This window comes from Dama dama, chromosome 15 (genome assembly GCF_033118175.1).
Source record: "Dama dama isolate Ldn47 chromosome 15, ASM3311817v1, whole genome shotgun sequence".
In the NCBI taxonomy this organism is placed as follows: domain Eukaryota; kingdom Metazoa; phylum Chordata; class Mammalia; order Artiodactyla; family Cervidae; genus Dama; species Dama dama.
The window spans coordinates 9,900,602-9,916,791 of record NC_083695.1 but is presented as its reverse complement, the minus strand read 5'-3'; the positions used below and the strand labels follow the sequence as shown (position 1 = coordinate 9,916,791).

Below are 16,190 nucleotides of genomic sequence, written 5' to 3'. Positions count from 1 at the left end.
AAATATCTCTTTAGGTCTTCTGCCCAGTTTTTGATTGGGTGGTTTATTTTTGTTGTTGAGTTTTATGAGCTGTTTTTGTACTTTGGAAATTAGGCCCTTGTTGGTCACATCATTTACAAATATTTTCTTGCATTTTGGAGGTTGTCTTTTTGTTTTGTTTATGATTTCCTTTGCTGTGCAAAAGCTTGTAAATTTGATTAGGTTCTATTTGTTTATTTTTGCTTTTATTTCTAATGCCTTGGGAGACTGAAAGAAAACATTGGTACAGTTATGTCAAAGAATGTTTTGCCTGTGATCTCTTGTATGAGTTTTGTGGTGTCATATCTTATATTTAAGTCTTTAAGTCATTTTGTGTTTATTTTTGTAGATGATGAGACTGTGTGTGCTAACTTCACTGATTCATATGCGGCTGTCCAACTTTCCTAACACCACCTGCAGAGTCAGAAGGAAAAGCCAGAAAGAATAAAGGAAAACCAGGTTTTCCTTTGATTCTTTCTTAGAGGTTTCTTCCCTTTCTCTTTTAAATATTATATTTCCCCAGAGTTCTGTCTGTGATCTCTTTTCTTTTCACCTAGTACACTTCCGATCTCATCCACTGTTACACTGAGGTGATGACTCCCAAATACACAATTCTAGTGAAAACATGTCCTTTGAACTAGAGACCTACATCCATCATGACATTCGATAGACACCTCAAACAAGTTGTTTTCCCTCCCACGCTTGAATCTCCTCTTGTATTACTTATGTTGGTCTTTGGTGCCACCATCTACTGCAGACACAATCTTGTCTTCCTAGTCTTCAGTTTTACCATTTCTATCCATTTAATCTCCAGACCCTGTTCTAGCTCTTAACTTTCTCTAAAATGCATACCCTCTCTCAGGTCTAACTCACTGCACTTATGCTCTGAGGCAGGAATCATACATGCAGGGTTTACTGTTTGTCACGTGGGGTCCAGTGTTTTAGCCCGCATGTGGTTGGTGCCTGGTATGTGTCAAATGAACGGATGGAGGCCAGTGTCTTGGTTCATTCTTTGCTGGTTTTCACCTGAATTACAGCACTATTTCCCTAACTGGCCACTCCGATTTTTACTTCCTTTCAGTGTGTTGTCTATACCACCACTGTGTGACATGTCTAAAATACGACTTTTAAAAATCTGTAAATAATTTAATGTATATTTCTGAAAGATAAGATCTTTTAAAAAGTCATAACCACTATGCCATTATCATAGCTAAAAATTTCACAGTTATTCTTTGACTTTTTAAATTTTATTTTTTGGCCTCACTGTGTAGCATTTGGGATCTTTAGTTCCTTGACCAGAGATTGAGGCCGTGCCCCCTTCAGTGAAAGTGTGGAATCCTAACCTCTGGTCCAGGGAATTCCCCTTTCCATTTTTTCCCCAAAATAAATTGATTTTGTAATAGCCTTACTGGAGACAATTATTGTTGAATATCATCAGCTATCTAGTCAGCATTCAAATGTTCAATTTTCTCATAATTTATTTTGAAAATTATTTACAGTTTTTTAAGAGTTCAGGTTCCAAATAATGTTCATACATTGCAATTAGTTGACATCTCTTACATTTCCTTTAATCTTTTTTCCCCCTACCATCTCTTTCTTTTTTATTTGTTGAAGAAACTGACTTGTTGAAGTGGAAGTTGGATCTAGTGATGATTCCTTGAGAGATGATGCTTTTCTCTTGGGCTCCCTATTTTTAGGATTCTGAATTTGTCATTATATGTGTTCCTTCCTGCCTCTGTAGATCTGTGTGTTTCTACTTCTTGGGCAGAGAATGATGCCTGTGTTGCATGTTACCTTTCCCTTTTCTCTGTCACCTTGATCCCCCTCTTTTCCTTCCCTTCCCATCCTTAGTAAAAGTACACAGTCATGTGATGTGAACTAACTAGAGTTAAGCAAGATTTTTTTTTTAATGCATTAAATTATCAAAACGGAGAGTAAAGTAAAATCACATTCTGAGAGTCTGGTACATAAACCCTTAGGTTCTTCTCTTCACCAAAATAGGAAGGCTAAATTAGGTAGAAGTGTTGACATAGTAAGTATCTGTATACAGTTAAAAAAAAATTTTTTTTAAAGAATTTTACTAAGTTCTTGTCAATGTCATGTTTTTTCCCTAGGTCTCATATTTTGGATTCCGGCTATGTTATAATGAACAGCACTTTGACATCAGATGTCATTGGTCGGAGGGTTGAAGTTAACGGGGAACATGCAACAGTGCGTTTTTCTGGCATTGTCCCTCCTGTGGCAGGTAATTTATGATTTTGTGTGTGCGTGTTTATTTTGTAGTTGTTTCTGGTAGGTGTCTCAGTAGAGGTCTATAATGCCAATTTGAGGATGCTGACAACCAAGTTATATATGCTCTGATACAGTTTTACTTCAGGGACAATATCCTGTGGTATCCATGACTTAATTTGATTATACACTTATCTAATTATTTAATGTTACTATTTTATATTAAGTCAGTCTTAAAATATCTTCAGTGTAAACTTTAAACCATAACAAAACTTGAATTCCCATAATCCTAAGCTCAAAACTGAAGTAATATTTTTGAAATTTCTATTATCATTAATCCACATGTATGTGTAATTCAAATTGATCTGAATACAATTTTGGGTTACCATTTTTCACTTATGATTTGGTATATATCTACCAAACTCTATAGCATTATTTTACTCATATTTCCTTTTTTATTGAGATTTAATTAACATATTAGTTTCAGGTATACAGTGTAATGATTCAGTATTTGTATATGTTGCCTCTTGGCCACCTATAGGTCCTCTTTGCAAATATTTTCTCCCAGTCTGTGTGTTGACCTTTCATTTTGTTTATTGTTTCCTTTGCTGTACAAAAGCTTTTGCGTTTAAGTAAGTCCCATTTGTTTATTTTTGTTTTTATTCCCATTATTCTGGGAGAAAGATTGAGAAAAGATATTGCTGCAGTTTACATTGGAGAGTGTTCTGCTTAAGTTTTCCTCTAGGAATTCTGTAGTACCTGGTCTCACATTTAGATCTTTAATGCATTTTGAGTTTATTTTTTTGTATGATGTTAAAGAATGATCTAATTTCATTTTTTTACATATAACTGTCTGTTTTTCCCAGCACCATTTGTTGAAGAGACTGTCTTTCCAACATTGCATGTTCTTGCTTCCTTTGTAGTAGATTAATTGACCGTGGGTCCATGGGTTTATTTCTGGACTGTCGATCCTGTTCCATTGATCTATATTCCTGTTTTTGTGCCAGTACCATACTGTTTTGATGACTGTAGCTCTGTAGTATAGTCTGAAATCAGGGAACCTGGTTCCTCCAGTTCTGTTTTTCTTTCTTAAGATTGCTTTTGCTGTTTGGGATCTTTTGTGTCTCCATACAAATTTTAAGATTATTTTCTAGTTCTGTGGAAAATGGCATTGGTGACTTGGTGGGGATTGCATTGAATCTGCAGATTGCCTTGGGTAGTATGGTCGTTTTGACAATATTGAGTCTTCCAATCCATGAACAGGGTTTCCATTGGTTGTGTCGTCTTTGGTTTCTTTCATCAGCGTCTTACAGTTTCTAGAGTATAGCTCTTTTGTCTCCTTAGGTTTATTCCTTGGTATTTTATTCTTTGTGATAAGGTGGTAAGTGAGTTTCTCTTTCTGATCTGGCATTGTTAGTGTATAGAAATGGATTGACTCGTATTTGGCTTGTGAGATCTCAGGTCCCTGACCAGGGACTGAACCCTAGTCCTGGCAGTGAAAGCCCAAAGTCCTAACCACAAGGCCCCCAGAGCACTCTTGTATTTATATTTCCTAATAGTTACATTTAGTATAGTACATAGTTTGTTTACTCATTCCTCCTTTTTAGACATTAATTTGTTTTTTTTTTTACTTTTGTCAGTGACAGTCGTATAGTAGACTTATTTATATGTCTTAATCAATCAGCAAATATTTAAGTGCCTTCTATATATTAGGAATTGGCTTAAATGGTAAATTTATTTATTTATTTATGGTAATTTATATATTTATTCAGTGGTAAATTTACACCAGAGGGTCTCAAAATATGGTCACTAAGGAGTATCAACATCACTTGATTACTTGTTAGCAATGTACATTCTTGGGCCCCACCCCAGAACTACTGAATCAGAAACTGGAGGTGAGACCCAGCCATCTGTGTTTTAAGAAGCTCTCCAGGGCATTTTACTAGGTTCATTAAGGCTGAGAACCACTGAACTAGATAGACATGGACTCTGCCTTCATGGACCTAAGATTTACCAGAATATTTAGTATGGAGAGGGTTTCTTCTTGTTTTACTTCGATTATTGGTAAATTGAAAGAGAAAGTAACATTAATCTTTTTTTTTCTTTTTTAAATATGGAACACTTCACGAATTTGCATGTCATCCTTATGCAGGGGCCATGCTAATCTTCTCTGTATTGTTCCAATTTTAGTATATGTGCTGCCAAAGCGAGCACAACATTAAAGTCAGCTGATTAGCAACCTTCATGGCTAATTAAGCAGCATTGTGTACCAGTTGCTTTTATATGCTCTCTACTTTGATCAAGAACATTATTACAACTCTAAAATTATAACAGCTCTAGAATATAGATGTTATTTCTACAGATGAGGAGACCGAGACTTAGGTCTCTAAGATTTCCTGTAAAAAGCTGGGATTTGAAACTGTGCTTTCGAGCTCATACCCTTTCTGTTCTATTGCTTCTCAAGACTACGAATAGTTGAAGATTCTTGATATATATTGCCAAGTTGCTGTCTGAAAGTATTGGATCAGTGTCCAATTCTTGGAAATTTCGAATGCCCTAGTTCTCTGGGAAGTAGCCGGAGATGGAGATTCACATTTAGGAAGTTTACTATTCAAAAAGTGTATTAGGTAGTCCTCTTAGAATTCATAGTAATACAAGGGAAAGGAAGGGAGCTGGATTGGGTAGAGGGAGAAGTTGGGCCATGATTATTCTAGTCTTTTATTTATTTTTAATTTTTGTTTGTTTTTGGCCGTGCTAGGTCTTCATTTTTTCACGTGGGCTTTCGCTAGTTGCAGCAAGCATGGGTGATACCCTTTATTGTGGTGAATGGCTTCTCATTGCGATGGCTTCTCTTGTTGCTGAGCAGGGACTCCAGGCGAGCGGGCTTCAGTCGCTGTGGCCGTAGGCCCTGGAGCTCAGGCTAGTAGTTGTGGCACATGGGCTTAGTGACTCCATGGCATGTGGGATCTTCCTGGACCAGGGATCAGACCCATGTCTCCTGTTTGTCAGACGGACTCTTATCCACTGAGCCAGGAAAGTCCAGGTGCCATGATTATTCTAAATAAAGGATTTATCTGATCTTGTGGGGGAACTCTGAAGATAGGATGGCCCTGCAGAGTCTTTCATAGTTGAGATGTGATGATCTATCTTTGGGTTGTGGCTGCCTTAGGAAGGAGGTGTGCTCTGGGACAAGGTGTTTTTTTTCAGCGGAGACCGTTCTAAAAGAGGGCCTGTGGCTGAGTGCCAACTGCCAAAAGCCAGTACTGCCAGCACCCGGGGGGAGTTCATTTCAGTCCCTAAAGGCAGATTGGAGTGGCATCGCACAAATACAGTAAGTTAGGTGGAAGCTATTAATGGTAGTTTAACAATATGAAGGGATGTACATTATTTTCACTTATTAAGTTGCCTGTGACTTTGACACTTTTTTCATGTATGTATTATCAGGCATTTTTCCCCCAGAAAATTATAATTCTGCCAAGAGGGAGCTTCTGTGTGTTTACTTTTTATTAATTATATCATTGTATACAGCATTCTTTCCATTACTTCAACTGGTGCTACTTTTGGATTTCTTGTAGAACTCATCTCTGGGATAGGTACAAAGATGCAGAGAAATGGAACACAGATTTAGTACTACTCCTGGGTTATTTCACTGGATGTGGCTGTAGGGCTATTGTGACAACTCAATGAGTTAAAAGCTTAGAAGCACTTAGACCAGTCACTGGTGTTTGCTGAGCAGCTGGAGTAGCCACACTAGCCCTCTGAGTGCTTATTAGGTGCTCAGTTCGTTTGTTGAATGACAGGATGATCTCATCCAGTGATGTCGACAGCATCATCCCTGTTTTCTGAACAAGGACACTGAGGCACAGAAAAGTTAAGTAGACCTGAGCTCACCTGGTGAGGAATTCATGAGGAATTATTCTGACTCTTAACCCCTGAAGTGAAAGTGTTACTTGCTCAATCGTGTCCCACTTTTTGGGACCCCATGGACTGTAGCCCCGCAGGCTCCTCTGGTCCACAGAATTCTCCAGGTACGCATACTGGAGTGGGTTGCCATTTCCTATGCCAGGAGATCTTCCCGACCCAGGGATCAAACCCAGGTCTCCCGCGTTGCAAGCAGATTCTTGCCCTCCCTGTGCTGAGTGTGAAAGAAACACAAAGTCAGGGCATATTTGGAGCTGTGAAGGGAGGCATCAGTTCGGGGGAAGGAATGAGCCATGGAGTGGAATTTGATCTGCTGCTCTGTGCTACCGATTTCTGGGCTCTGCTGCTTTAGGGCTTTATTTGTTTTCTCTGCTTTAGGGCTGCAGTGGGCAGACCTGTGAGCTCAGATTCCAGCACTCTACACCTGGTTCCCCAGGTGGTGGCAGGGCCGGGAACTCCCGCAGAGGATCTGGGCAGGGCCTCTAGCGCGACCCGGGCTGATTGCTGAAGCAGCTCAGCTCCATCTGCCTCGGCTGATCCTCAGTTCCTCCCCAGGCCTCTCCTTCAGGCCACGGTGTTGGGGAGCAGGGTCGACCTGCATGAATCTTGTTAACATGGAGTCCAATTAAGTCCAAGGGGGTGGCTCCCACTGGTATCCGCAGGTAAGATCTCCGGGTGGCCCTGCCTGCATCTGGCTGTCACTTGGGGGAATAATCACTGTTCACAAAAAATAGCTTCACTCCTTTGCTTCAGTTCGTCTCCTGCTAAAGACCCAGAATCTGAACATTAAACAAATGGTAAATAATTTAGAGGAAGAGCCAGGAGCACCCAGACCCATGGAAGGAGGGCGAGAGAGCTGAGGGGACCCCTTCTTCAGTCCACCCATATCCTCCCTGCCTGCTCGGTGAGGCCGCTTTCTCTGGGGAACTGATTTTGTTCAGCCTGTCATGGAAACAGGAGCTAAAGGAGGTCAGTTGTCTGCAGCTGGTAGATGGAGACTTCTTTGCCTTCTTTTCTTGGGAGAGTCCAGCTTCAGTATTGAGGACGGATGAGGAGGAAGAAGGGTGGGGGGAAATGAGACTGTTCAGGAGCCAGGGACATGCTCTCTTGTCAACTCTGGAACCCAGAAGAGTAACGAGGCCCCTGGAAGACCCATGTTTGGCATGGGTAGTGGCCCTCTAGCCCCTCATGCCAGGGGACTGGGAGTGATGCCCTTAACCCCTCCCTGCACCCCAGTGTGAACAGCCAGCTGTACCCTTCTCTCAAGCTAAGAGTGAGCTCCCTGACCACCCACTTGGGGAGGAATTCATCCCACCCCCTCTCTGCACTCCTCAGGGTGGTCTTGATGCTAAGAGGGCCACCTCGCAGGCAGCCCTTATTAAACTGTGAAACTCCACAAACCCACTTCACCTCAAGAAAGCAGGGGCTGACACCTTGGGCATCTCATAGCTACTGCAAAGTAGAGTACGTGGGCCTCGTGGGGAGTGTCAGATCTTGTGAGACATTCTAGAAGCCTTGCTGCTGTGTTTTCTTTCTCCTTTCTTAGTATTTATTAACATAATATGTGACCATGGTAACAATATAGGACAGAAAGCCTTATGATGAGAGCAGCTGTGTCCAGCTGTGGGTTTCTTGACTCATTGCCTGGTGTGTTTTCTTGGTTAATCCTGCTCAGTTTGAGGCAGTTTCTTCAGTGATGAGATGTTTTCTTCTAGGATACCTTTGATAATTTAACCCTTGCATATTACCTGCTTGCTCCACCTGCCCCCCCCCCCCCCCGGCTCCCGCCGGTGATTCTTTGGTTAGATATTGGATTTCCTGGATTGATTCTCTATTTTTCTTCCTTACCATTTATTTGTTGAAAAAATTGTCTTATAAAATTTCCCATATTCTGAACTTTTTAGCTTGCATCCCCATGAAGTCATTAATATTTAGTTTTTCTGTCCCCTACATTCCCTGTAGGTTGTTAGTTACATATAGGCTTGATCAGGTTCAGGTTTGATATTTTATTTTTTCTACAGATACTTTATGTTGTTGTTTAGTTGCTAAGTCATGTCCGACTCTTTGCGACCCCATGGAGCCCAAGAAAATAAAATCTATCACTGTTACCAATTTTTCTCCATCTATTTGTTATGAAGTGATGAGACCAGAGGCCATGACCTTAAATTTTTGAATGTTGAGTTTTAAGCCAGGTTTGTTACTCTCCTCTTTCACCCTCATCAAGAAGCTCTTCAGTTTCTCCTCACTTTATGCCATTAGAGTATCATCTCCATATCTGAGGTTCTTGATGTTTCTCCCGGTAATCTTGTGATTCCAGCTTGTGGATTCATCCAGCCTGACATTTTGCATCGTGTACTCTGTAAACAGAATAAAAATATATACAGCCTTGTTGTACTCCTTTCCCAATTTTGAACCAGTCAGTTGTTCCATGTCCAATTCTAACTGTTGCTTTTTGACCTGTATATAGGTTTCTCAGGAGACAGGTAAAGTGGTCTGGTATTCCCATGTCTTTAAGAATTTTCCACAGTTAGCTGTGACCCACACAGTCAAAGAAAGGCTTTAGCGTAGGCAATGAAGCAGAAGTAGATGTTTTTCTGGATTTCTTTTGCTTTCTCTATGATCCAACAAATGTTGACAATTTGGTCTCTGGTTCCTCTGCCTTTTCTAAATTCAGCTTGAACATCTAGAATTTCTTGGTTCATGTACTGCTGAAGCCATGTGAAATGAGCTCAGTTGTTTGGTAGTTTCACCATTCTTTGGCACTGCCCTTCTTTGGGATTGGGATGAAAGCTGACTTTTTCCAGTCCTGTGGCCACTGCTGAACTTTCCAAATTTGCTAACATTTTGAGTGCAGCACTTTAACAGCATCATTCTTTAGAATTTTAAAAAGCTTAACTAGAATTCCATCACCTCCACTAGCTTTGGTCATAGTGATGCATCATAGTGATGCTTCCTAAGGCCCACTTGACTTCACACTCCAGAATGTCCAGGCTCTAGGTGAGTGACCCACCTTTGGTTATCTGAGTCATTAAGACCTTTTTTGTATAGTTCTTCTGTGTATTCTTGTCATCTCTTCTTAATCTCTTCTGCTTTTATTAGGTCCTCACCATTTCTGTCCTTTATCTTGCCCATCCTTTCATGAAATGTTCCCTTGATGCTTCACTCTGCTTCTCTAAAACATAAACACATTTTCTTAAAAACAGTATGTATACTTTAAACTTTAATTTCGATTCATTTTGTTATATTGGTGAATAGAGTTCTTTTAAACCAATAAGTCAGGTTATTGAAAAACTGTGTTCTTATTAACTTCTTGGTTTACAGTCGTTGAAGATACAAGGTAGAGTAGGTACATTCTTTAATATGGATAATCATATAGTCCTTCAAAATTACATATAATATGATTTTTCAGGGCTTCCCAGGTGGCTCAGTTGGTAAAGAATCTGCCTGAAATGTGGGAGACCTGGGTTTGATCCCTGGGTTGGGAAGATCCCCTGGAGGAGGGCATGGCAACCCACTCTAGTATTCTTTCCTGGGGAATCCCCATGGACAGAGGAGCCTAGCGGGCTGTAGTCCGTGGGGTCGCAAAGAGTAGGACACAGCTGAGCGACTAAGCGCACACACATCATCCTTCAGCATTATAGGTCTTTTAATCTGCTGTTTATGCCATCGGACTTCTACCCTAGCTTTTTTCTTTTGTAAAAAAAAATTATTTTATATTGAAGTATAGTTGATTTACATTGTTATGTTAATTTCAGGTGTATGGCAAAGTCATTCAGTTATTCATATACATATATCAATTCTTTTTCAGATGCTTTCCCCATATAGGTTATTACAGACTATTGAGTAAGAGTTCCTTGTGCTCTACAGTTGGTCCTTGTTGATTGTCTATTTTATATATAGTTGTGTGCATATGTTAATCCCAACCTCCTAATTTATCCCTCCCCACCCACTTCTCCCCTTGGGAAACCATAAGTTGGTTTTCTAAGTCTGAGTTTGTTTCTGTTTGTTAATAAGTTCATTCCTATCATTTTTTGTTTATTTTTTCTTTTTTAAAAATTTTAAATTGGACGATAATTGCTATAGTGTTGTGTTGGTTTCTGTGTACAATAACACAAATCAGCCATAAGTACATATTGTATCCTCTTCTTCTGAAGTCTCCCTCCCACCCCCTTGTATCATTTTTTAGATTCCATGTATATGCGATATCATATGATATTTGTCTTTCTCTGACTTAGTATGATAAGGTCTATCCATGTTGCTGTGAATGGCATTATGTCATTGTTCTTATGGCGGAGGAATATTCCATTTATATATGCTCCTACATATATACAGTAGGTTGTTTCCGTGTCTTAGCTGTTGTAAATAGTCCTGCAGTGAATATTTGCGTGAATGTATTTTTTTAAACAATTTTTCTGAATTAAAAATTTTCATTTATTTATTTTTGACTATGCTGGTTTTTCATTGCTGTGCATGAGCTTTCTCTAGTTGCAGCAGGTGGGGGCTACTCTCTAGCTGTGGTGTGAGGCTTCTCATTGCAGTGGCTTCTGTTGTTACAGAGCATGGGCTCTAGGGCCCGAGGGCTGAGTAGTTGTGGTACACGGGCTTAGTTGCCCTTTAGTATGTGAAATCTTCCCAGACCAGGGATCTAATCCTTGTCCCCTGCATTGTCAGGCAGATTCTTAAGCACTGGACCACCAGGAAAGTCCTCATGTATTTTTTGGATTATGGTTTTCTTTGTATGTATGCCCGGGAGTGAAATTGCTGGATAATATGGTAAAGTTCTATTTTTAAATATTTTTTTAAAAAATTTTTGTTTCTGGCTGCCTCATGGTGCTTGCAGGATCTTAGCTCTCCAGGGACTTGCAGGATCTTAGTTCCCCAACCAGGTATTGAACATGGGCCCCAGCAGTGAAAGTGCCCAGTCCTAACCACTGGATCACGAGGGAATTCTCTATTTTTGCTTTTCAAGGAAACTCCATACTGTTCTCTGTAATGGCTGTACCAATTTACATTCCCATCAACTGTGTAGGAGGGTTCCCTTTTCTTTACACCCTCTCCAGCATTTGTTTGTAGACTTCTATTTGATGATGGTTATTCTGACCACTGTGAGGTAATATATCATTGTAGTTTTGACTTTCATTTCTTTAATAATTAGCAGTGTCAAGCATCTTCTCATGTGTCTGTTGGCTTTCTGTATGTCATCTTTGGAGACGTGTCTATCTAGATCTTCTGCCCATTTTTCAGTTGGATTGCTTGGGGTTTTTTTGTTACTGAGTTGTATGCGCTATTTGTATATTTTGGAGATTAAGCCCTTGTCAGTTGTATTGTTTGCAAAGAGCTGTGTGGATTTATTCTGGGCTTTCTATCCTTTTCCATTGGTCTGTGTTTGTGTTTTTATACTAGTACCATATTGTTTTATTATAGCTTTATAGTATAGTCTGAAGTCAGGGAATCTGATTACTCCAGCTCTATTTTTTTTTTTTTTACTCTTCAGGGTCTGTTGTGTTTCCATACAAATCTTAACAGTTTAAAGACCAGAGCTATATTAATACATCTGTTACCCAAACATTATTGACTGGTGACATCTCAATATTCCCTTGCATACCAAATCACTGGCCACAGCTGTTAGTTTCTGCAAAAATCCCCTAGTCAGTGTCTGTGTGAAGATTTTTTGTTCTAGATCTGCAAAAAATACCATTAGTAATTTAATAGGGATTGCACTGAATCTCTGGATTACTTTGGATAGTATACTCATTTTGACAATATTGATTCTTCCAGTCCAGAAACATGGTGTATGTTTCCATCTGTTTGTGTCATCTTTGATTTCTTTCATCAGTCTCTTAACAGTTTTCAGAGTATAGGTCTTCAGCCTGCTTAGGTAGGTTTTTTTCCTAGGTATTTTGTTCTTTTTGATGCAATGATAAATGAGATTGTTTTCTTAATTTCTCTTTCTGACCTTTCATTGTTGGTGTATAGACATGCAGTAGATTTCTGTATATAATTTTGTATCCTGCAACTTTACCAAATTCATTGATGAGCTCTAGTAGTTTTCTGGTAGCATCATTAGAATTTTCTTTTTTTAGAATTTTCTTTGCATGGTATCATGTCATCTGCAAACAGTGACAGTTTTACATCTTCTTTTCCAATTTGTATTCCTTTTGTTTCTTCTCTGATGGCTATGACTAGGACTTCCAAAACTGTGTTGAATAGAAGTGGTGAGAGTGGACATCCTTGTCTTGTTCCTGATCTTAGAGGGAATGCTTTCCACTTTTCACCATTGAGTATGTTGTTAGCTGTGGGTTTTTCTTTTTTATTTTATTTTTTTTATTAGTTAGAGGCTAATTACTTCACAACATTTCAGTGGGTTTTGTCATACATTGATATGAATCAGCCATAGATTTACACGTATTCCCCATCCCGATCCCCCCTCCCACCTCCCTCTCCACCCGATTCCTCTGGGTCTTCCCAGTGCACCAGGCCCGAGCACTTGTCTCATGCATCCCACCTGGGCTGGTGATCTGTTTCACTATAGATAGTATACATGCTGTTCTTTTGAAATATCCCACCCTCACATTCTCCCACAGAGTTCAAAAGTCTGTTCTGTATTTCTGTGTCTCTTTTTCTGTTTTGCATATAGGGTTATCGTTACCATCCTTCTAAATTCCATATATATGTGTTAGTATGCTGTAATGTTCTTTATCTTTCTGGCTTACTTCACTCTGTATAAGGGGCTCCAGTTTCATCCATCTCATTAGGACTGGTTCAAATGAATTCTTTTTAACGGCTGAGTAATATTCCATGGTGTATAGGTATAGCTGTGGGTTTTTCATATGTGGCCTTTACTATGTTGAGGTATGTTCCCTCTATTCACACTTTCTGGAGAATTGTTCACAGAAATAGATGTTGAATTTTGTCAGAAGCTTTCTTTGCATCTGTTGGGATGATAATATAGTTTTTATACTTTACTTTGTTAATGTGTATCACACTGATTGACTAGGGGATGTTGAAGAAGTTCTATCCCTGGAATAATTTCTGCTTGATCATGGTGTATGATCCTTTTAATATATTGTTAGATTTGGTTTGGTGGTATTTTGTTGAAGATTTTGCATCTATGTTCATCAGTGATACTGACCTACTATTTTCTTTTTGTGTGTGTGATATTCTTGGTTTTGATATCAGAGTGATGGTGGTTTCGTAGAATGACTTTGGGAGTGTTCCTTCCCCTGCAATTTTTTGGAAGAGTTTCCGAAGGATAGGTGTTAACTCTTCTCTAAATGTTTGCCAAAATTCACCTGTGAAGCCATGTGTTCCTGGACTTTTGTTTGTTGGGAGTTTTTAATTCATGGTTTCAATGTCAGTACTTGTGATTGATCTGTTCCTGTTTTCTATATCTTCGTGGTTCAGTCTTGGGAGATTGTTTTTTTCTTTTTTAAAAAAATTGTTGATTTATTTGGCTGCACTAGGTCTTCATTGCTGCCTGTGGGTTTTCCCTGGTTGCAGAGAACAAGTTACTCTTCATTGTGGTGCGTGAGCTTCTCTTTGTAGTGGCTTCTCTTGTTGTGGAACCAAGCTCTGGGGCGCGTGGGCTCGGTACTTGTGGTTTGGTGGCTCAGTCGTTGAGGTGCATGGGCTTAGTTGTTCCACAGCGTGTGAGGTCTTCCCTGACCAGGGAGTGATCCCATGTCGCGAGCACTGGCAGATGGATTCTTAACCACTCGACCACCAGAGAAGCCCTAGGTGTTTTTTGGTTTCTTTGGACATCTTCAATGATCCATTGGTTAGCATGTTGTTTAGCCTCCACATTTTTGTGTTTTTTTTTCAGATTTTTAATTCTTCCTTGTAATTGAAGATTAGATTAGAATCTGCAGGCATTATGGTCAGAAAAGATACTTGATATTATTTCAATTTTGTTAAATTTACCAAGGCTCACTTTGTGACCCAACATATGATTTATCCTAGTGAATATTCCATGTGCACTTGAAAAAAATGTGCATTCTGCTGTTTTAGGATGGAATGCTCTGTAAATACCAATTAAGTTCATCTGGTCTGATGTTTCACTTAAGGCCTGTGTTTCCTTGTTGATTTTATGTCTGAATGATCTGTCGATTGATGTAAGTGGAGTGCTAAAATCACCCACTATTATTGTGTTGCTGTCAATTTCTCCTTTTATGTCTGTTAACATTTATTTTCTGTATTGAGGTGCTTCTATGCAGTGTTCATCTATATTTACAATTGTTAATGTCTTCTTGGGTTGACTTCTTGATCATTTTGTAGTGTCCTTCTTTGACTCTTGTAACAGTCTTTATTTTAAAGACCTTTTTTTCTGATAAGAATATTGTTACTCCAACTTTCTTTTGAATTTCATTTGCATGGAATACCTTCTTCCATCCCCTCACTTTCAGACTCTTTGTGTCCCTAATCTGAAGTGGGTCTCTTGAAGACAGCATATATATGGGTCTTATTTTTGTATCCATTCAGCCAGTCTATGTCTTTTGGTTGGAGTAGTCAATTCATTTACATTTAAGGTAATTACCAATATGTGTGTTCTTCTTGCCATTTTGCTCATTGTTTTGGATGTGCTTTTGTAGGTCTTTTTTCTTTTCTTCTCTTATGATTTTATGACTGTCCTTAGTGTTGAGGTTGTATTCCTTTTTCTGTGTGTGTGTTTATATATGCGTACATGCATGCTCAGTCGTGTCTGACTCTCTGCAACCCTATGGACTGTAATCTGCCAGGCTCCTCTGTCCATGGGATTTTCCAGGCAGGAATCCTGGATAGGTTGCCGTCTCCTCCTCTAGGGGATCTTCCTGAACTAGGGATCAAACCCAATTCTCCTCCGTCTCCTGCACTGCAGACAGATTCTTTACCACTGAGCCATCAGAGAAGCCCATGTATATATGTACACATATATGTTTATATGTATATGTGTGTATGTATATGTATATACACACATATATTTATATATATAAATGTACTATATATTTATAGTGCATTTCTTGTTTGTGATTACCAGGAGGTATTGATACAGTAGTTAGAGGTCTTTTAATCTACTGCTTGTGTCATCAAAATTTTACACTAGCTTTTTTCTTGATTAATGTTAGATATGAGTTTCTTAGTATCCTGAATGCAGAGTTCGAAAGAATAGCAAGGAGAGATAAGAAAGCCTTCCTCAGCGATCAATGCAAAGAAATAGAGGAAAACAATAGAATGGGAAAGACTAGAGATCTCTTCAAGAAAGTTAGAGATACCAAGGGAACATTTCCTGCAAAGATGGGCACAATAAAGGACAGAAATGGTTTGGATCTAATAGAAGCAGAAGATAATAAGAAGAGGTGGCAAGAATACACAGAAGAACTATACAAAAGAGATCTTCATGACCCAGATAACCACGATGGTGTCATCACTCACCTAGAGCCAGACATCCTGGAATGTGAAGTCAAGTGGGCCTTAGGAAGCATCACTATGAACATAGCTAGTGGAGATGATGGAATTCCAGTTGAATTATTTCAGATCCTAAAAGATGATGCTGTGAAAGTACTGCGCTCAATATGCCAGCAAATTTGGAAAACTCAGCAGTGGCCACAGGACTGGAAAAGGTCAGTTTTCATTCCAATCCCAAAAACAGGCAATGCCAAAGAATGTTCAAACTACTGCACTATTGCACTCATCTCACACACTAGCAAAGTAATGCTCAAAATTCTCCAAGCGAGGCTTCAACAGTACATGACAACAGTACGTGAACCAAGAACTTCCAGACATTCAACTGGATTTAGAAAAAGCAGAGGAACCAGAGATTAAATTGTCAACATCCATTAGTTCATAGAAAAAGCAAGAGCATTCCAAAAAAACATCTCCTTCTGCTTTATTGACTATGCCAACACCTTTGACTGTGTGGATCACAGCAAACTGGAAAATTCCTCAAGAGATGGGAATACCAGACCACCTGACCTGCCTCCTGAGAAACCTATATGCAGGTCAAGAAGCAACAGTTAGAACCGGACATGGATCAACAGACTGGTTCC

The 16,190-nt window shown here is 39.4% G+C and overlaps 1 protein-coding gene and 1 non-coding gene across 5 annotated transcripts in view; one reads left to right on the top strand and one right to left on the bottom strand.

The window, feature by feature from the left end:
* The window catches only part of TBCE (tubulin folding cofactor E), an 81,883-nt gene that overhangs the window by 24,919 nt on the left and 40,774 nt on the right, over positions 1-16,190 (top strand). For all 4 annotated transcript variants that reach the window (XM_061161441.1, XM_061161440.1, XM_061161438.1 and 1 more), the window contains one exon: positions 2,133-2,263. In XM_061161441.1, the coding sequence (XP_061017424.1) occupies positions 2,164-2,263 (100 nt within the window). In that variant the 5' untranslated portion in view covers positions 2,133-2,163. Of the gene's footprint in view, positions 1-2,132; positions 2,264-16,190 lie in introns of those variants that run through there.
* LOC133070836 (U6 spliceosomal RNA) lies at positions 4,355-4,461 on the bottom strand. The gene has a single exon (XR_009696240.1). It is a non-coding gene; the product is annotated as a U6 spliceosomal RNA (small nuclear RNA).